Below are 20551 nucleotides of genomic sequence, written 5' to 3' on the forward strand. Positions count from 1 at the left end.
CTCGGCTCGCCGCCTGCGCTTCAAGGCGCCGGACCCCGGCAGGAGAAGCAGCAGGAGGAGGGACCGGCAGCCCGGCTGATCCGCCCCTTTCTTCAAGGGCAGCCGCCTCCCCCGAGAAAAGAAGCCCGAGGAAGAGAAGGAGGAGGAAGAGGAGGAGGAGGAGGAGCTGTCCCCTAACCCAGCCAGCCAGAGCCGGAGAGCTCCAGGCTACTTCTTGGGGGTGGGGTGTCATGATGCCACCGAATGCCAAATTAATCCATTAAGATGATGATGATGATTGATTGATTGATTGATTGATTGATTGATTTAAGGATTTTTATGCCGCCATTCAGCCAAAAAAGGCTCTCATGGAGGCTTACAAAAGTATTTCTTGACAGTCCCTGCCCACAGGCTTACAATCTAAAAGACATGACACAAAAGGAAAGGGGATTGGGAGGGAGGAGGAGGAGGGGGAAAAGGAAAGCAAATTCAGGCACTACAATCTTAGTTGCAAAGTTCAGCAGTTACAGGTGACAGCAGGAGGGAGGGGGCTCTCAGTTGGAGCTGGACCCAGGCCCGGTGGAGAGATGCCTGGCTGCAGCTTCCTCCCTCACTGGTGGCCTCTGCAGAGATAGTTGGTAGCAGGAGACAGGGGGCTCTGAGCTGGAGCTGGACCCAGGCACGGTGGAGAGGTGCCTGGCTGCTGCTTCCTCCCTCACTGGTGGCCTCTGCAGAGATAGTTGGTAGCAGGAGACAGGGGGCTCTGAGCTGGAGCTGGACCCAGGCCCGGTGGAGAGGTGCCTGGCTGCAGCTTCCTCCCTCACTGGTGGCCTCTGCAGAGATAGTTGGTAGCAGGAGACAGGGGGCTCTGAGCTGGAGCTGGACCCAGGCCCGGTGGAGAGGTGCCTGGCTGCAGCTTCCTCCCTCACTGGTGGCCTCTGCAGAGATAGTTGGTAGCAGGAGACAGGGGGCTCTGAGCTGGAGCTGGACCCAGGCACGGTGGAGAGGTGCCTGGCTGCTGCTTCCTCCCTCACTGGTGGCCTCTGCAGAGATAGTTGGTAGCAGGAGACAGGGGGCTCTGAGCTGGAGCTGGACCCAGGCACGGTGGAGAGGTGCCTGGCTGCTGCTTCCTCCCTCACTGGTGGCCTCTGCAGAGACAGTTGGTAGCAGGAGGGAGGGGGCTCTGAGCTGGAGCTGGACCCAGGCACGGTGGAGAGGTGCCTGGCTGCTGCTTCCTCCCTCACTGGTGGCCTCTGCAGAGACAGTTGGTAGCAGGAGGGAGGGGGCTCTCAGCTGGAGCTGGACCCAGGCACGGTGGAGAGGTGCCTGGCTGCTGCTTCCTCCCTCACTGGTGGCCTCTCCAGAGACAGTTGGTAGCAGGAGGGAGGGGGCTCTGAGCTGGAGCTGGACCCAGGCACGGTGGAGAGGTGCCTGGCTGCTGCTTCCTCCCTCACTGGTGGCCTCTGCAGAGACAGTTGGTAGCAGGAGGGAGGGGGCTCTCAGCTGGAGCTGGACCCAGGCACGGTGGAGAGGTGCCTGGCTGCTGCTTCCTCCCTCACTGGTGGCCTCTCCAGAGACAGTTGGTAGCAGGAGGGAGGGGGCTCTCAGCTGGAGCTGGACCCAGGCACGGTGGAGAGGTGCCTGGCTGCTGCTTCCTCCCTCACTGGTGGCCTCTGCAGAGACAGTTGACAGCAGGAGGAAGGGGGCTCTTTACATTTATATACCGCCGCACAGCCGAAGCTCTCTGGGCGGTTTACAACAATTAAAAATAGTAAACATTAAAAGTATACAAAAATTTAAAAAAACATAAAAAAAACAGTATAAAAACAACAGTATCCATTTAAAAAAACGATTCTGGGGTCCATTAAAAACAAACTTAACATTGTTCAATGCTGTTAAAATGCCTGGGAGAAGAGAAAAGTCTTTTGACCTGGCGCCGAAAAGATAACGTTTCTTATTTATTTATTTATTTAGAATATTGATATACCGCTCCCCATTGAAAAATTTCGGAGCGGTGCACAAGGTAAAATGAAAATACAAACAGAATAAAAACAGTTAAAACAAAATTTAAAAAGAAGCCAAAACAGAAATCCAAGGCTGCATGTTAGAGAAAGGCTTCTTGGAATAATGATGGTTTCAGGAGGCGCCGAAAGGAGTACAAGGTTGGTGCCTGCCTGGCCTCCAGAGGCAGGGAGTTCCACAGGAGGGGTGCCACCACGCTGAAGGCTCTTCCCCTGATTCATTCCAATCGGAGACAGTATCAATAATAATACTGAACTGTTGTCATTTGTATCGGTATCCTTAATAAACTGTGGTCATCCGTAACGATAATGAGAATTATTATTGGCATTAATAAAAACAAATCCTTATTTATTTATTTATTGGCTTGCCATATTTCTAGTCCTCCCGATAACTAATTTAGTAAGGAGGAGAGGAGGAAGATAGGAAGAGCCCTGCTGGATCAGACCAAGGGTCCAAATAGTCTGATGTTCTGCTCACACAGCGGCCGCCCACGGGGAGACCCACAAGCAGGACACGACTGCAACAGCACCCCCCTGCCCATGTTCCCCAGCAATTGCCTCAGATACCACATGGCCATCAGGACTAGTAGCCATGGGTACCCTTCTCCTCCAGGAATTTGTCCGGTCCCCTTTTAAAGCCATCCAAACAGGTGGCCGTCACCACATCTTGTGGCAGTGAATTCCATAGTTTAACTATTTATTTATTTATTTATTTCATTTTTATACCAATAGAATCATAGAATCACAGAATAGCAGAGTTGAAAGGGGCATACATGGCCATCTAGTCCAACCCCCTGCTCAATGCAGGAAACTACCCTAAAGCATCCCTGACAGACGGTTGTCCAGCTGCCTCTTGAAGGCCTCTAGTGTGGGAGAGCCCACAACCTCCCTAGGGAACTGATTCCGACAGTTTGAAGAATTCCTTCCTTTTATCTGTCCCGAATCTCCTACCACTTTCTCCACACCCAGCATAATTTTGTTCACCACTGTCAGGTCTCCCCTGAGCCTCCTTTTCTCCAAGCTAAACCATCCCAGCTATTATAACCTTCCCTCATGCTCCAACCCCATTTTAATTGCCCCTTTCTACACTTTTTCCAGCTCTACATTATCTTCTTTTTTTTAGGTGTGGTGACCATAACTGTACAAGGCATTCTCAGTGTGGTCGCACCATAGATTTGTATAAAGGCAGTACGATACTGGCAGTTTAATTCTCAATCGCTTTCCTAATTACGCCTAACACGGAATTTGCCTTCTTAACACTTACATCTGTCCGGCTTGAGACTCCGCGATAGAGCAGGACATTAATTTCAAATAACTCCAGCACCCTTTCTCGGCAGTCTGAGCGTTGAGTCAACTTATGCTGCAGGTAAGTCTTTGCAGGAGCCTGCCTAGCGAGAGCAGCAACTGCCGAAAAGCTGCCCCAAACCCCTTGTGTGCGCCAGCCACAACAGCCTGTCCTACAAGGTTCGCTGTGCCCTGAAGTACATTCTTAGAGGGGCTCAAAGGAGCAGGGTTGTGTGCGAAAGCGCAGCGAGTTCGGTTCTGATCCTGCGAAGAATGTTAAAAAACCCAGATCAGCAATAACTCCAATGGAAACCTGGGAGCTGCGACAAAAGACTCGTGTGTTCCACAATCTTCCGTTTCCCTTTCCAAAGTGACATTGGGCTCTCTTTAAAAAAAGGGTAGTGCGTACTTTTGCAAACTTCAGGGCAGCCCTTGTGTTTCAGGAGCCCTGTTTTCATTCCAGGGCTGTTGGCACGCACCACCCGAGTTTGCTTTTAGCAGGAGTGACACGCCTGCAGGAGGCAATCAGCTTTGCATCTTGTTTCCACAGCCTCCCAAACCGCTATTTTGCACTATTTTTCTTGGTGGGTTTTTTTGAGGTACTAGGAGAAAAGAAAGCCTACTGGTACCTTCCCAACCTCTGGAAAAGGTAGATCTGAACGTATCACCAGTTCTTGTGAGATTTGCGCTGCTCCAATCAGCTGCGGCCAATATATAACACAAGGGGGGAAACGGCAACCAATTGTTGCAGTATGAATGGCTCCTGTTCAGGATTCTAGCCAGCCATGCTCCCTTTCTGGATATTCCATTCCATTCCATTCCATCTCTCTTCTCTCGCCTGCCATCCAATTTTCTCACCCAGAGTGAGTCAGCGTTGCGTGGCCTCTGAACCCACTCACTCTTCACTGGGCTCATTTGGGGTTTTTATTTGTTCGCCTTAACTGTTTTCTATCCCCTATTTCCCCCCCCCTTTGACAACCCCCCCCCCTCTCTCTCATACACACATACACACACACAGAGGCCTAATCTACACCAAACAGGATATTGCAATATGGAAGTGGCATGAAAGCGGTATTATAAAAGAGGCAGGAGTCACACTACGGCATTACAGCGGTGTTGAAGTGCGCTGACAACTGTTGGGGCCCATCTACACAGACCGCTTTCATACCGGTATATCCTGCGTGGTGGATCTTATTCCTCTTACATAACATTTTCATAGTGCTACATCCTCCTTGGTGTAGATCTGGCCTAAGAATAGGCCGTTCGTATGTTGGAACCGAGGGCCCAAACCCACACAAAGCTTCTCGCTTGATTACTCTCGAGATTATGGAAACCAACTTGCGTCGAAAAAGCATGGGGTTGAAGTCAAGGTCGGTCATTTTGTATCTACGGCAGTTCTTCCTCAGCACCCGGGGGCATCAAATTACACCATGGCACGGACCAGTTGTAAGCAAGCTGCAGGGCCGGTGCTACCATAGAGGCCACTCAGGCGGCCGCCTAGAGCACCAAGCTAAGAGGGGCGCCGTGCAGTGCAGGACTCACACGCGTTGTTGGCTGTGAGCCGGCCCGAGGATTCAGCTGGGCCTGGGCAAGCAACATGCCCCCCCCCGCGCCCACCCAGCCGAAGCGAAGCCAGGGACGCTGGGGTGGGTGGGTGGCTCCATGTTTGGACTTACGCCCGGAAGCTGCCCTCCCAGAGCTGCTCTAGCCACCCGGAAGCCACCCTCCCAGATCCGGGAGGCCACCGCCAGAAGAAGAAGAAAAAGCACGTGGCGAGCTCAAACCTGGCTCAAGCCAGCCTCTGCCTTACTCCCGAGGAAAGGGCACCGGGTCGCCTCGCCTCTCTCCTCAAACAGGCCGCAATGTCCAAGCAGGCGGGCAAGCGGGACTCCCTCTCCCTTCCCCCAGGACAGCTAGGGACTTGTGGACTCCTCCCAAGGCAAACTCTCCTGCTTCCCGATCCTGCGCGCGTGGATCAACGGAACTTGCATCCGAGAAAGCGTTGCACCGGGAGGCACCAGTGCGGCCCGATCCGCCTATGCCTCCTTACTCAGAAGCCTTATTCCCTCGAGTAAACGTGCAGAGGGGATCGGGACGCCAGGTTGCGTCCACATGGAAGTAAGTCCTGGTGAATTCCAGATGGCTCGATCCCAAATCGAAGTGAGCCAGTCCCAGCTCTCTACTCGGCGCGCACGTTCGGACTTCCATGCAATATGTGTGTGTGTGCGTGTGTGTGCAAGTAGCTCGCCTTGCCTAGGGCGCAAAATAGTCTGGCACCGGCCCTGGCAAGCTGTGTGCGTGGGTCGGGGGACGTTCTGCGGACCCGGAGTCCCTTACCCAGGATCAGTACGGGAAGACTGAGATCATGAGCTTAGCTTGCAAAAAGCGGAAGCGGGCCCTACAAATCAAGGCCGGCCCTACCATGAGGGAGCGTGAGGCAGTTGCCTCAGGCGGCAAATACTGACAGACGGCAGCAAGGCATTGGAGGAGCTTGCTCGGAGCCCCTAAGCTGACTTTCTGCTCTCAAATGCAGTAGAGGACGCTTCCAATTCATCTTCCGGTCCAGTCGGCTTTTGTCCATGGAATGGAAGGGGGCACCATCTTGTTTCTCGCCTCAGACCAGCCTTGCTTACAGTAGTCCTCTCATTACATGTGTCAGATTGAACGAGGTGACTTTAGCCTGGCCAGACTGAGGTTGGTCATACACAGCTATTCTCCCCGTGGCTTGACGGTAAAACTTCGGCAAGAGGGTCTTCTCGGTGGCTGCACCAAAGCTCTGGAACTCCCTGCTGAAGGATGATACTTCGGGCCCCTTTCTTGTTGCCCTTCCACTGCTGGGGAAAGATTTTTTTACAAAAAAACCAGGCAGGTCTTTGTGCTGGTCTGTGGCTAACAGGGTTTTTTAATTGGTCTGTGTCTGATTTCTTTCATTGCGTTTCTATTTTGCCTTTCATTTATTTGTTTTTATGTCATGATTTAATTTAAGGTCTCGCTTTGAATCGGTATTTTATTGTTAGGCACCTAAAGTACCATTTTTGGGTGGAAAGGTAGGGTATAAATTAAAAAAAAATAAAGACTAATAAGCAAAGGCATGGATTCCTCGCTTTGTTGAAACTCACTGTTTGCATCAATATTTTGTAACGTGTGTGTGTGTGTGTGCTTTTTATACTCTTAAGTCAAGAGTATAAAAGCCAGTGTGGTATAGTGGTTAGAGCACTGGACTGGGACTCGGGAGATGCGAGTTCTAGTCCCCACTCGATAAAACGGAGAGAAAGGTTGGGGTCCTTGCAGGAAAAAAGATGGAGTATAAATATAATAAATTCATAAATAAAGGAACGCTTGCTTAGGAACAGTTCACACTTGGAAACATCACCGGATTCTGGCCACTGGGGTTGCTGTCAAGCGCATGGGCGCCCTTCGCACATTCTCCCAACCACATTCTCCCAACTTATTTCCTTCAGTGATTCCAACCACGCAGAAGGGAGCCAACGGAGTTCGTCCTTCCGTTCCCCCCCCCCCAAATGTGCTGTTCCCACATGGCTGGAAAACTGTTTAAAACCACTAAAGCAGGTGTGTGTTTTAACAAATTATATCCCCAAAACTCACAGAAAGGGCGGTTTCTGATGGATTAAGACCCGTGGAGCAGTTAAAATAACTTTACGTCCAGGGTGTTAAACTCCAGCCCCGCGGGCCAAATACAGACCGCTTGGGTCCTCCAGATGTTTCCGCCCCCTTTCCCTAGCCCCGCCCACTCTCCGCCATTCAGTGCTTTCCCGGGCGTTGAATATTTCCCCCCCACACACACACAAAAGAGCCCTCTCACCATCTGGAACAGATGGGGAGGGGCTGGCACCCTTCCATTCGCGGAAGCCTCTGCTGGATCAGAGACTTCCAGAAATGGAGGCACAGGACTGGATACAACTCAACAGTGCTGTTGTTTTATTTATTTGGCCTATTTTATCCCTTCACACTGTTTCGTAGAATCATAGAATGGTAGAGTTGGAAGGGGCCTACAAGGCCATCGAGTCCAACCCCCTGCTCAATGCAGGAATCCACCTTAAAGCATCCCTGACATGGCTGTCCAGCTGCCTCTAATGTGGGAGAGCCCACAACCTCCCTAGGTAACTGGTTCCATTGTCGTACTGCTCTAACAGTCAGGAAGTTTTTCCTGATGTCCAGCCAGAATCTGGCTTCCTGTAACTTGATCCCATTATTCCGTGTCCTGCACTCTGGGAAGATTGAGAAGAGATCCTGGCCCTCCTCTGTGTGACCACCTTTCAAGGACTCGATTTTCCTTAGAAAATGGGTGGGTAACTTTTTGCTGTCCTGACGTTTTTAACTACAACTCCCATCATGCCTAGCTGACAAAGCCAACAGCGAGGCATTATGGGAGCTGTGGGCCCACTGTGCTACCCACTCCTGATTTCGTAGCCCCTTATACAGAACGATTAACACTTCAACACAAATTGTCGTGAGCCGTTCTCACGTGGGAACGTACCCTGCCCTATCCGTGGGAGAAAGCAGGATATAAATAAATACCAACAATGAAGAGCAGCAACTGCTCAAGATCAAACCTCGCTTTGGAGACAATTTCAGCACCCTGTGATGACACGGGACTCTTACACCAGAGTATATAAACATTCACGCCTTGGTTACGGTTGTTGTTTTACTATGCATATTAATAAATATTCTTTATTCTTAAATTTTTGCACATTGCGCTTCAACATATTACATCCAGAACATATTCTTTTTGCAAATGGATGTCTACTTTGTAAAATCTTTATACTGAGGTCATTGCCATTTCTGTACAGAATTATAAGTACAACATTACTTTCGCCATTAAGTTGCTTTCTTTTCCTTTCTTTGCTAAGTGTCACAGTTAAGAGAAACATGAATTTGGGGGGCGGGGAGAAGACGAGATGGCTTAAATTATGAAAATCTAGGCTTGCCTCGATCTAGCCAAAACTAAAAGATCCAAGCCTGGAAGGAAAACAAACAGAAGAAAAGACCAAAAGTTAAAGGTTATTACACCTCCACCGGCCTCCAGCACAGGGAAAAGAAAAGGGGAAAAAAAGAGAGAGAGAGAGAGAGAGAGAAAGCCACGTTGATTCTTTTTTAAAAGGTAAGATTTTTGTTTAGTTGCTAAAGAAAGTGTTTGTTTTTTCAAAGAGAGAAAAGGCGCAGCAATTATCTCAAAAGTTTCAATGAAAGACAGATCTAATTTTATTGGGTTTAGTTCGCTCCGGCTGTTGTCAGCCAGCCGCTACACACTGGCCTTTTGTGATCATTCAGGCGGCAGTATTTGTTAAATTTCTCCTTCAGGTGCTGACGGTACTGTTCTCTATTGCTGTAGAAAGACTTGTTGTTCGCCATGAAGGACTGGATCTCGTCTTGGGAGATGAAGAGCTCCTCGTCAGATGTGCATTCGGATTCGTCCTGCCGAAAACAGAAAAAGAAAAAAGGGGGGGGGGCGTGGTTGGTCGGCGGAGAAAACTAAAGGGCATCTCAACACCGATCCCGTGTTCTGCCAGTTTCACGAAGCTTTCTTTGCCGGAGTTGCGTTTCGGTACCTTAGGGGTTATCTCAGGATGCAAGCATGGGGGTGCTGTGGTGCTCATAGAATCATAGAAGAGCAGAGCTAGAAGGCATCCTCTTAAGGCTATCAAGTCCAACCCCCAGCTCAATGCAGGAATCCACCCTAAAGCATCCCTGACAGATGGTTGTCCAGCTGCCACTTGAAGGCCTCTACGGTGGGAGAGCCCAGGACCTCCCTAGGTCACTGGTTCCATTGTCGTACTGCTCTAACAGTCAGGAAGTTTGACAATGGAACCGATGACCTAGGGAGGTGGTGGGCTCTCCCACACTAGAGGCATTCAAGAGGCAGCCATAAGTCAGGGATGCTTTAAGGTAGATTCCTGCATTGAGCAGGGGGTTGGACTCGATGGCCTTAAGAGGCACCTTTCAACCCTACTCTTCTATGATTCCATGGGCAGCTGGGCAGCCACTGTGTGAACAGAATGTTGGACAAGATGGACCCCTGGTCTGATCGAGCAGGACTCGTTTGACGTTCTTATCCCTGGCTCAGACAATCTTCATCAATATTTCTTACCCGCCTCTCCCTCTGGATCGAGGCGGGGTACAACACAAATACAAAACACCACAAAATACATGTAATTGATTAAAAACATGTAAAACTAATGCATTCTTAAAAGGCCTCTTAAAATTCAACTGGGTAGGCCTGCCGGAGGAGATCCGTCTTTATGGCTTCCTTAAAGTCAGGAAGACTGTTAAGCGGCAGGCCATTCCACAGTCTGGGAGCAGCAGAAGAGAAGGTCCACCGATCGAGTAATGGCCACCAATTTGGACGGCTTTGAAAGGGGGTGGGATAAATTCCTAGAGGCGAAGGCTATCCATGGCTACTAGCCCTGATGGTTGTGTGCTATCTCCAGTATTCGAGGCAGTAAGCCTGTGTGCACCAGTTGCTGGGGAACATGGGCGGGAGGGTGCTGTTGCACCGTGTCCTGCTTGTTCATCCCTGGCTGATGGCTGGTTGGCCACTGTGTGAACAGAGTGCTGGACTAGATGGACCCTTGGTCTGATCCAGCAGGGCTCTTCTAATATTAGAATCATAGAATGATAGAATAGTAGCGTTGGAAGGGCTTATAAAGCCATGGAGTCCAACCCCCTGCTCAATGCAGGGATCCACCCTAAAGCATCCCTGACAGATGGTTGTCCAGCTGCCTCTTGAAGGCCTCTAGTGTGGGAGAGCCCACCACCTCCCTAGGTCACTGGTTCCATTGTCATTCTTATGTTCCTCTGGGTAAGGGTTGTCAGCCTAGTTTTGGCTGACTGGAGTAAATTCTCCCCAGAGGACCTGAGTGTGCGGGGCGGATTGTACAGGAGAAGGCGATCCCGCAGGTAAGTTGGACCCAAACTATGTAGGGTCCATGAGTTAGACAGGCCAACGGTCTCTGGATACGGCAGCTCGCTATATCCCGACGTTCACGGCCATTGTTCTATCGTCTCCCCAACGAAGCGGGGGGGGGGGGAGACACGACCCGATCGCGCCCTCCTCGCCGGTACTTACAAGGAGTTCCACCAAACTCTTGCCACCCTTTCCAGAGTCGGCAACGGAGTCAGCCTCCTCCGGGGATTCAGTCACGCACAGCACCGCCGTTTTCCTGTGCTCTAACCAAGGCACCAGCTGCCCGGCTTTTCCCGCGTGGCAGCACGTCTCGGCGTGCGGGTCTTTGGTCTTGTCCCGGTGGAACTCTGTGTGCGGCGCCTTCCCCGAGCTCTCGTGTGGACTCGCCTCTACAATGCAGTTCGCCAATTTGTGGATCTAAAGCGGGCGGACACACACACACAGAGTAAGGTGAAGGACAAGTCCGGCTAAGTCCTTCTCTGCTCTCTCCGCAAGGTTGAATCTCATTCATTTCTAATTAATTAGAAATGTAATTAATGAGATCCATGTCTAATTAATTAGAAAACAATCTCATTAATTACCCCTTTTTTTTTAACTGACCCCAAAATAATTGTTTTCAATGGATATTGTCCGTTTTTAGGCTTTTGGGGGCTTTAAATTTTGTAAATTTGTTTTGAACGTTCACCGTTTTAATCTTTGCAAACCGCCCAGAGCACTTCGGCTGTGGGGAGGCAAATAAATGTAATAAATAAATAAAAATAAAAATTTAATCCGGCCCAATCACCAAAGTCCTCCGGGCGGATTACAGAACAGTTAATGCGTCCTCCCGTATCACTGAAAGGGTCTCTAAGTTTCTCGTGACCTCAACGCAAATCAGAAAAATAACGTTGCAATCCTCCTGAGAGAAGGCACTCACCAAGTTGTATTTTGTTTTTAGGTCACTTTTTATCTATCCTTTGCATGTTTTGGTGTGGATTTTGCTGCTCTGCGACCGTAATAAATAACAATGAATGAATGAACGTATTTTGTAACGCCAAGGGAGAGCTCTAGGTAATTTTGTCGAAATCAGGGATGGGGAAACTCTGGTGCGGATTCTCACCCACCTTGCTCTTTTAGTGTCAACTCTGATCCGAGACAAGGAGGCGTTTAAAGGGAATTAACCTTGAAACACCCCGCAAAGAGCCGCCGCGCAGAAGTGAGGCTGCGTCTGAGCCGATGTGGAGAGCTTTGCTAGCCCTGAACAACTTGGGACCACGATACCTAGCACACTACCGTCCCTTATATACACCCACGTGACATTTACGGTCTTCATTCGTCATTCCGAGATGAATAGAATATGTCACGAAGAACCTGGAAGGCGGGGCCTTCTCCCTCGGGCGGTCCGGGAGGCGGAAAATGTCATATCTTTGAAACGCCTCCTAAAAACATATCTCTGTTCAGACAAGCCTTCCCTGGACTGTAACTTAGTCTGGTTTCGTGTGATTCTGAAGTTTTAAACTGCACTGTCGTCTCATGGTTTTAGCTGTAAGCGGCCCAGAGAGCCGAGGCTGTTGGGCAGTATAAATCAATCAATCGCTGGCATGCTCTTTGGAAGCGCCACTGAGAAGTGGTCAGATTCCATCGCCCTGAAGGCGCAATCCTAAGCAGGTCTGGGTGGGAAAGAGGTCCATAATCCCCATCATGGCTGGCTGGGGGATGCTGGGAGCTGCAGGCCGCTCTTCTGTCCAAACCTGTGTAGGGTTGTGGTCTTAAAAACAAGAGCCAGCGGGCGTCCGGAAACGCGCACACAGACAGGAGCACTTACATGCTCGGCCTCACACTTCTTGCTTTTCTTCTTCTTCTTCTTGTTTTTGCCCTTCGTGCTGCTGTCTTCCGAATTCGCCCAACACTCCACACAGCTGTCGCCGTCCTCCTCCTTGTCCTCGCAGCGGTGGAGGCACGCGTCGTCGCCTGCAAGGGAGGAGGAGGAGGAGGGGGGGTTGGCGGGGGCGCCCGCAAAAAGAAAAAAGGGGAAGGGAGAAAGGCAGAAGTCGGCGGGGGCTCGCTTGCTCCAGGGAATGAGGGTGGGGAGGCACGGAAGCGTTCGCTCGTGACACCCGCGGCACGAGCGAAGGGCAAAGGTATCATGCCACGAATTTGCAGCGGAGAGGGAGAAGGGGAAAATGGGGGAAGGCCTGGCGCAGGGGTGGGCAGCCTCTTTTCTGCCCATTGCCGCATTCCCTCGTGGGTACTCTGCCAAGAACTGAATGCCAGCAGCCGACAGGGCAGAAATGGCTAGAACAAAAAGTGACAGGGTCACCCCGTTTTGCTCTCTCTGCCACCCGCCTTTTCTCTCTCTTTCTCTCTGCCACCCTCTTTTCTCTCCCTTCCTCTTTCTCTCTGCCACCTGCCTGTTCTGTCCCTTTTTCTCTCTGCCACCCGCCTTTTCTCTCCCTCTTTCTCTCAGCCACCTGCCCACTCTCTCTCTTTCTCTCTGCCACCCTCTTTTCTCTCCCTCTTTCTCTCTGCCACCCGCCAGTTCTCTCCCTCTTTCTCTCTGCCACCCGCCTTTTCTCTCCCTCTTTCTCTCCCTCTTCCTTCCCAAACAACAACCTCTTAGGGTAGGAAGAGTCTGCTCTTGCCAGAGGGCTGAACCGGTCACATACAAACAACTTTCAAAAATTTGTAGATTGTGGAAAACTGCAGAATTTGCACAAATTACAGCCACAATCTGAGCAAAGCATGCAAACCTGCAAAATCTACACCTGAAATTTGCCCAAATGACACCAGCAGGTGCCACGCAAATGCAAGCCAAGCCATGGGCGCTGGGGAAATCTGTCGAGCCCAGAAGGGCTGGGTTTCCCTGCAATAGATATCCCTAATACTGAGAAAGACATATAGCTTCCCTGCCAGCCCATATCCCTGCTATCGTGCACTGAGATCCATAGGTAATAGCAGGGGGGGTAGGCTTGGATAAACTCATGGCTCCGCAGGCCAGAATAGGCTTGCAGGCCAGGGCTTCCACACCTCTGCTCTATAGGGAGGAGGGAGCTACGTAAATGAAAGGGATACAATAAGGCAGACATATTAACGAGGACACCCCAGGTAAAGGATGTATTAAAACTGTGCCTTTTTATTCAACGAATCCTTCAGACAGCTTAATGAAAACCAACAATTAAAGGTTCGCAGCAGCGAACGACTCGAGAAACTAAAATCCAACAGAGCGTCTCTAAAAACCCACCCAGGCCGCCCCGCAATTTTCGGAAGCGCGATTGCCTGGTGTTGATCTGCCAGGGGTCCAAATACCAGCAGGGAAAAGGGGGAGGGTGTTTGCAGAGCAAGAAGAAATGGGAACATGTCCAAAGACGAGCGCAATGCCGACACCTTGATGCCGGGGCCTACCGTTTTCATCGTGGTTGCAAATCCCTTCGGTGCAAGCGACGTCCGAACCCTCTCGTGAGCCCGTCTCGCTTCCCTCCATGCTGGAGGAGTAGCCACAGTCGCTGCCGTTACAATGCGCAGATAAACCTGGGCGGAGGGCGAGAGAGGAACGTCTGCTTAGCAGCGCAAACCGCAGACAAAGAAGTGTTCGCCTTCTTACGCCGTTCGGCACACCAAAAGGAAACGTCCCAAGGTGCTTTTGAAGGTCGCTTTAACGGCGGCGGCTTCAATGCGTTTCAAGCCACTGCCGGCGTTCAGGCATCACGATAAAGAAAATAAACCGGTTTATCGTGATGGGAATCTGTCCGCCCCCCCACCCCTCCTTTTAGCTTGACGTACCTTTCTTGATTTTAGGCGAACCCAGTAAAGTACCCCCAGTGGGACAAGTGCAGGAGGTGTTCTCGCTCGTGACGATGACGTCGACGCAGCCGGCCCTGTCTTCGGTGCTGCCGCAGGCTTTGCAGCCACTTTCCAAGAAGTTTTCCTTCGGAGAGACGGAAAGAGGAGGCATGTGAAGAAGGGCAATCGGAAGAGAAGAGGGTGTGCCGGGGGAGACAGAGAGGGCCTAAACATCCTAGGGGACAAGTTTGCAAGGGTGGGATTAGAACGCCGTTGGAGGGGTTCCTTTTACCGTCATACGGGATATCTGGCAATACAGGGGGGTCCGTTAAAAAAAAAAAAGCGCAGCCTCCCCAACCTCCAGATGTTGGCCACGCTGGCCGGGGCTGATGGGAGTTGGGGGATCAAAACATTTGGAGGACACCAGGTTGGGGAATACGCTATGGGAACAACAGAAGACTGCTAGCTTGGTTAAAAGGAGCTCACCGACGCCTCTCGCGCTGAAAAAGGACCACGACGATACACATAGCCGGACACGTGACACACGAGTCCGTAACTCCGATTTATTTAAACGTTACACTGGTTAAAAGCTATATGAGGTAGCCGCTAACACTTTTTCGTCGTACATTCTAGGCCAGGCTGGGTGACGCTCGTTGGTCAACGGGAGCCGTCCTGGAACAGCTTCCCTCCAGAGGGGCAGGATGACAACACCCATAATCCTCAGCCAGCTGGCTGGGGATCATGGGAGTTGTAGTCCGAGTCTTCTGGAGAAAACCCGGTTGGGGAAGGCTGGTTTGTGGACACGCATGGAGTGGGAGAGTTTCATATCCCAAACAAGGTACCTCAAGGAGTAGCCTCAACTTCTGGCAGAACATCTGTTTTTCACGTGTAAGCTCTCAAATCCAATCCCAGGTCTTTTCCAGTTGGGAAAGCCTCAGAGGGTTTTCAAAAGGTATTTAGCCAAAAGATCTCACAATGTCCACTTGCCACTGTTGGGCGAAACTGCTCACTGGCCTGACCGAGATGGCAGGATTCTCAAAAGGAAGCCCTGTGTCTTTCTTTTTGACCCTGTTCAGCTAGCCAGGCGAAGTCTTATGAGCTAAACATTGTGGCTTAGCATGTCATGTGAACCATTCCATAACCATGGTTTCAACATGCTAGCCAAGCATTTGCTGCAAAAGGATTAGCGGCCTAACCATGGTTTAGGGTGTCGTCTGAACAGGCCCATCAGGTTTATGTCCTGTCAAAGGCGCTCAAGCTGGTATTCTCAGTTCTCCCTCACCCACCTACCTCCATCTTATGCTCATAACCACCCTGTGAGGTAGGCCTCGCCCAAGATCACAGGACATACTTTTCAGGTCTGAGTGGGGATTTGATCATGGGCCTCTCCAATCGGACAATCTAACCACTCGGCTCGAGGCTGGCAAGTACAAGCCCATTTCCTGACAGGGACCAAAGCGGATGTAAATCAATACGGAACTACAGACCTTCTGCGCTTCCGGGCTGGAAGAGCAGACCTTACCTTCTCTTCGCTCATCTCCTTCTCTTCCGTCGCTGGCACAGGAGCAGGGATCTCGCACACGCACTTATTTTTCCTCCTGTTCTTTCGCTTCTGCCGCTTCTTCTCCTGCTTCAGCTCCCGCACCCGCTCCTCTTCGGAGAACTCCTCGCAAAGCTGCTCCAGCCGGCTAATGCCTTGCACCCTTTCCACAGCCATCTGCTCAGGAAGACAAAAGGCTCAGAAGTCAGAGAGAGGATGCAGAGCTTTCTTCGCTTCCCAGCCTGCCAAAGGAACTTGTGAGGGAGGAAGCAGCAGCCAGGCACCTCTCCATCGTGCCTGGGTCCAGTTCCAGCTAAGAGCCCCCTCCCTCCTGCTACCAACTGACACTGCAGAGGCCACCAATGAGGGAGGAAGCAGCAGCCAGGCACCTCTCCATCATGCCTGGGTCCAGCTCCAGCTGAGAGCCCCCTCCCTCCTGCTACCAACTGACACTGCAGAGGCCTCCAATGAGGGAGGAAGCAGCAGCCAGGCACCTCTCCATCGTGCCTGGGTCCAGCTCCAGTTGAGAGCCCCCTGCCTCCTGCTGCCAACTGCCAACTAACTGCTGAACTTTCCAACTAAGATTGTAGTGCCTGAATTTGCTTTCCTTTCCCCCCTCCTCCTCCTCCCTCCCAGTCCCCTTTCCTTTTGTGTCATGTCTTTTAGATTGTAAGCCTGTGGGCAGGGGCTGTCAAGAAATACTTTTGTAAGCCGCCGTGAGCGCCTTTTTTTGGCTGAATGGCGGCATAAAAATGCTTACATAAATAAATAAATAAACTTCACCAATCTTAATGACTGAATTCTATCGTGGAAACTCTCGAAAGACCTAGCGGCCGGTAGTCGGGGGGGAAATAAGAGGCCGTACCTCAAAGCTTTTACGCAAAGCATCGACGCCCAGGTAGAAGAGCATCTGCCACGTTTGTTCCTCAGCCCGCAGCTTCTGCCAGATGCGGTGCAGCCGTTCGTAAAGGTGGATGCCCAGGCAGGTAAGTACCTCCTCTTGAGCTATGTCTATTGTCTTGGCATGCCTCTCTCTCCGCCTGAGGGTGGTGGTGGGGGAAAAATCACACTGAGACGCCGCAAAGCACGAAGGGCAAACTCCGAATCGGCAAACCATGAGTCGGCACGCCAACGAATCACCATCCTTCAGAAGCAATGCCTTGACCAAGAAGAGGACCGTGCATACAGTGGTGCCGTGAGGGTTGGACATTGGGGCCAGCATGCAGGCCCCCGCAGCTCGCCAGGGGCCCCAAATGACCACCCAGGTGCAGAAGCAGCCTCCATTTAATTCCTGCCATCACTACGGCGGCGCCGTTTGAGTTTAAGACACACAACTGCTCAGAGAATTCTCCTCCAACCGGGCACAGCCTCCCGGTCCGTCAAGCGTACGAACTCCCATCATCTGCCGGTGGACCCATTGGCCATGCCAGCTGGGGAATGATGGGAACTGTATTCCGACAGATCTGGAGGGCGTGCCAGGTGGGCAGAGGCTGTGCTAACCTTATCAAGAATGTCAAGGCAGTTTTAAATGGTTGGAGCACGAGGACAAGAAATGTGTGCTCTGCGTGTTTCATAAATGAAATAATACACATGGCCATCTAAACCCACCATTTAGACCATCAAGTCCAAAAATTACCTAGCTGCACCACTGCATACATATTTTTATCCATCTATAGTTAATACCTTAGCAGCACCGTTACTGGGCAGGTTAATTTCGGTTCTCGTTCAGAAAGTTACACCATATTTTTTTTAAAAAATCCTTCTTAGACCTGGAAAGGGAGGGAGCCCTCAGATTTTACCCAGTCCATGTTAGAAATCATGGGTGTGTCGTTGTCGTCCCCACGCACACCCCACTCTTAAATCATAGAATCACAGAATAGTAGAGTTGGAAGGGGCCTACAAGGCCATCAAGTCCAACCCCCTGCTCAATGCAGGAATCCACCCTAAAGCATCCCTGACAGAGGGTTGTCCAGCTGCCTCTTGAAGGCCTCTAGTGTGGGAGAGCCCACAACCTCCCTAGGGAACTGGTTCCATTGTCGTACTGCTCTAACAGTCAGGAAGTTTTTCCTGATGTCCAGCTGGAATCTGGCTTCCTGTAACTTGAGCCCGTTATTCCGTGTCCTGCACTCTGGGAGGATCGAGAAGAGATCCTGGCCCTCCTCTGTGTGACAACCTTTTAAGTATTTGAAGAGTGCTCTCATGTCTCCCCTCAATCTTCTCTTCTCCAGGCTAAACATGCCCAGTTGTTTCAGTCTCTCTTCAAAGGTGGGGTTAAGAATCAACGCAACAGTTGTTTATCTAGGGTTTTCTCCCCACACAACATGATAATAATCAACCATGGTGTGGTTTAGGATCAGCCTTGAGTTGACTATTAGTCCACGTTGAGTTGACTCACTCAGCGGGGCGGGGGGGTGGGGCTTGTGGCCCTCCAGACGTTTCGGCCTACAGCTCCCATGATCCTTCACCCACTGGCTATATCCACTCACAGGGCAGGATATAAAATATAATTCAGAGCGACGTAGCAAACTCCAACAAGCTGCAAGAGTGGGGTGTCCTTTTGCGTGGGGGGTGGGGCGAAGGAAGTGATGTCATCGACCCGCCGCAGGAAGGAACGGACCCACACACACCCCGACCCTTTTTCGTCAGACTCCAGCCCTCTCAGAAGGGGATCCTCCCGTTACGCCCGTGAGCCAAACGCAGATACGGCCCAAATTTACCCCCGGCATGGCTCAATAAGCACAAGTCCGGGGGCCTACGAGGGAACAGAGAGAGAGAGAGAGAGAGGAGGGACGGACGGACGGACACTGTGTCCGCTGAAACAGACATTCAGTAACTGCGGGAGTTGGTTGTTGTTTCGTGCAAGAAAGTAGCAAAAGTGCTAGACAGCCCATGCTCTAGCCAACTACATACTCATACCCTCCTGCAAACTCGGGTTCGGCTCGTCCGAGGAGGTGCGCGATGAAGTCCGTCTCGCAGCAGACGTGGATGTGGCGCTCGTGGGGGCAGCAACGCAGGCCCTCGTACAGCGTGGCGCAGTAGCCTTTCTCCTTGTTGCAGTCCAGTTCGCCAATGAGGATGGTGTAGGCCCGCAAGACTTTGTTCTTGCAGTCGGTGCAAAACCTGTTTCGGCAGCCGGGGGGGGGGGGGGAGGAAGGGCGGCGCAGAGTCAGAGAAGGGTAGAGGCGGAAGGGCTGTGAGCGCCGCGCCCCAGGCTCCGAACAGCAGGCCCGGCCGCGGACACGCCCTGCTCAAGCGAAGCCCCGCCGCTTGAGGAGCCTGAGGCGAGGGACAAGCGCCGCCGCTCTCCAAACTACGTGGAGGAAGGGGCGAAATCGGAAGGATTTCAGTCATCAATTAAAGCGCTGCGAATTATACGGCCTGAGGTGAATTCTTGTCAGAGTGGATGTTAAATGTAAAAAAAAAAACTGCAGATGATCGTTGCCAAACAGACACGTGGGAGTTTTGCGACAGTTCAAACAAACTGCTTAAAATTTTATTTTAAAAGTTCACAAGCTTTGTTTCATAAAAAAAGTTCCAAAAACAAAACAAAAACCCTTTTTAAAACCTCTCATCCAATCCTTTCACTCTTCTCATACACGCGTTCCTTTCTCTCACACCTTCACTCTTGAACTTTCTTTATTATTGGACCCTAATTCTGGAAAGTTAACACAGATCCTCTCCTCTTTCCGGAGTCCTTATCCTCTTCATTCATTCCCCCGCTAACACTACAGCTCTAGGACAATGGCATGTTGATACATCTTGATGACACGCACACAGACCCCTAATTTGTGTGCTATTTTAACGCACGCAAAACGACCCGGTGCTACGGGGACCAGCTTCCGCAAATCTGCCTCCTTCACCGAGGTTCTTTATGGCAGCTCGTCCAGTCTCCAGACGACGACTCGGGTCATACCCAAAAGCAGAACTCCCGGCCCGTAACAGCACGCCTCTCTTAAAAGCAACGAAATGCTTTCGCAGACAAAAGAATGTGTTGCATGAAACAAAGCTTACACACACACAAAATAAAACTGGCAGACTCCCCCGACCTCCAGTCTTCACAAAAGCCCTCGGGTTCCTTTGTCGAACGGGGAAACTCAACTGTGGCACGAAGAGAAAAAGGGGGAAGGAAGGGACTTTCGATTCCGTGCGCTCACCTGTGTTTCCGCAGGTATGTTTCTAATGTTTCCAAGAGGCAGCTGGAGTCGATTAAGACAACTTCGTCCCTGCATTCTTGGGACATGAGCTCCCACACATCCATCCAGCAACCCCTGGGGAGACCGGGGGAGAGAAAAAGGACACGCAGATTAAAAACAAGCTTAGCCCTATGCGTCAAGCAGATTAAAAGGGCTTGATATACACAAGAATGCATCACGCGCGAAAACCAACCGTTTCCAGGCTGGTCATGATGGATAAATCCCAACAAGGCTTGGATCCGTTGATGGAACGCCTCTCCTCATAAATTACCTATCCGGGCCTTAAGGTCGTTTATGGAGGTCCTTCCTGGAGTGCGCGCAAGGCCGGTGAGCATCCACGGGGAGAGAATGGCCGCAGGACGCTGCAAACGAGTCCGTCACTACAAAGCCCAACGCGTTTCAGACTCCTTGAGTCTTGGGCCTTCTCAAAGGGTTATAAAACGCGAGGCAAACGCCGGCGACGGTGTTTCACAGGGACAAGAACACCTGCCGTAGAAATCCCTGCAGACACTTTTATAACCCTTTGAAGAAAGTCTAACAATAAAGAAAGAGGCCGAAGGGCGTTGAGCTTTTCATCAGTAAAATCGTTCACAGCATCCTGAGACCATTCTCCCCCTTTGCGGTTTTCCTTCTCTGAACTAAACATTCGGACAGTGGCATTCGGACAGTGGCACTTGTTCTCCGTGGCTTTCCCTATGGCCATTACAGTACGCTTTCCCCAAAAGAGACTCGCCGGGCACATCTCTGTGGGCGTTTTTTCTCAACCCCTGGCCTTCTTAAGTTCTCGTTATTTTCGTCCCTGTGGTATTTCGTTATTTCCATCCCTGTGGTGTTTTAGCTCCTGCTGGTT

At 51.1% G+C, this 20551-nt stretch overlaps 1 protein-coding gene across 2 annotated transcripts in view; it reads right to left on the reverse strand.

Annotated features, from left to right (window-relative positions):
• Window positions 1–8483: 8483 nt before the first annotated feature.
• The window catches only part of GGNBP2 (gametogenetin binding protein 2), a 33987-nt gene continuing 21919 nt past the window's right edge, over window positions 8484–20551 (reverse strand). Inside the window, exons 6-14 of one of the 2 annotated variants that reach the window (XM_063146542.1) lie at window positions 19663–19776; window positions 18419–18628; window positions 16374–16548; window positions 15491–15685; window positions 13969–14113; window positions 13591–13716; window positions 12014–12159; window positions 10372–10626; window positions 8484–8720 (exon numbers count right to left, since the gene is read on the reverse strand). In XM_063146542.1, coding sequence (XP_063002612.1) covers window positions 8517–8720; window positions 10372–10626; window positions 12014–12159; window positions 13591–13716; window positions 13969–14113; window positions 15491–15685; window positions 16374–16548; window positions 18419–18628; window positions 19663–19776 — 1570 coding nt within the window. In that variant the 3' untranslated portion in view covers window positions 8484–8516. The remainder of the gene's footprint in view (window positions 8721–10371; window positions 10627–12013; window positions 12160–13590; window positions 13717–13968; window positions 14114–15490; window positions 15686–16373; window positions 16549–18418; window positions 18629–19662; window positions 19777–20551) is intronic. The other variant, XM_063146541.1, reaches the window with a different exon arrangement.

This window comes from Elgaria multicarinata, chromosome 22 (genome assembly GCF_023053635.1).
Source record: "Elgaria multicarinata webbii isolate HBS135686 ecotype San Diego chromosome 22, rElgMul1.1.pri, whole genome shotgun sequence".
In the NCBI taxonomy this organism is placed as follows: domain Eukaryota; kingdom Metazoa; phylum Chordata; class Lepidosauria; order Squamata; family Anguidae; genus Elgaria; species Elgaria multicarinata.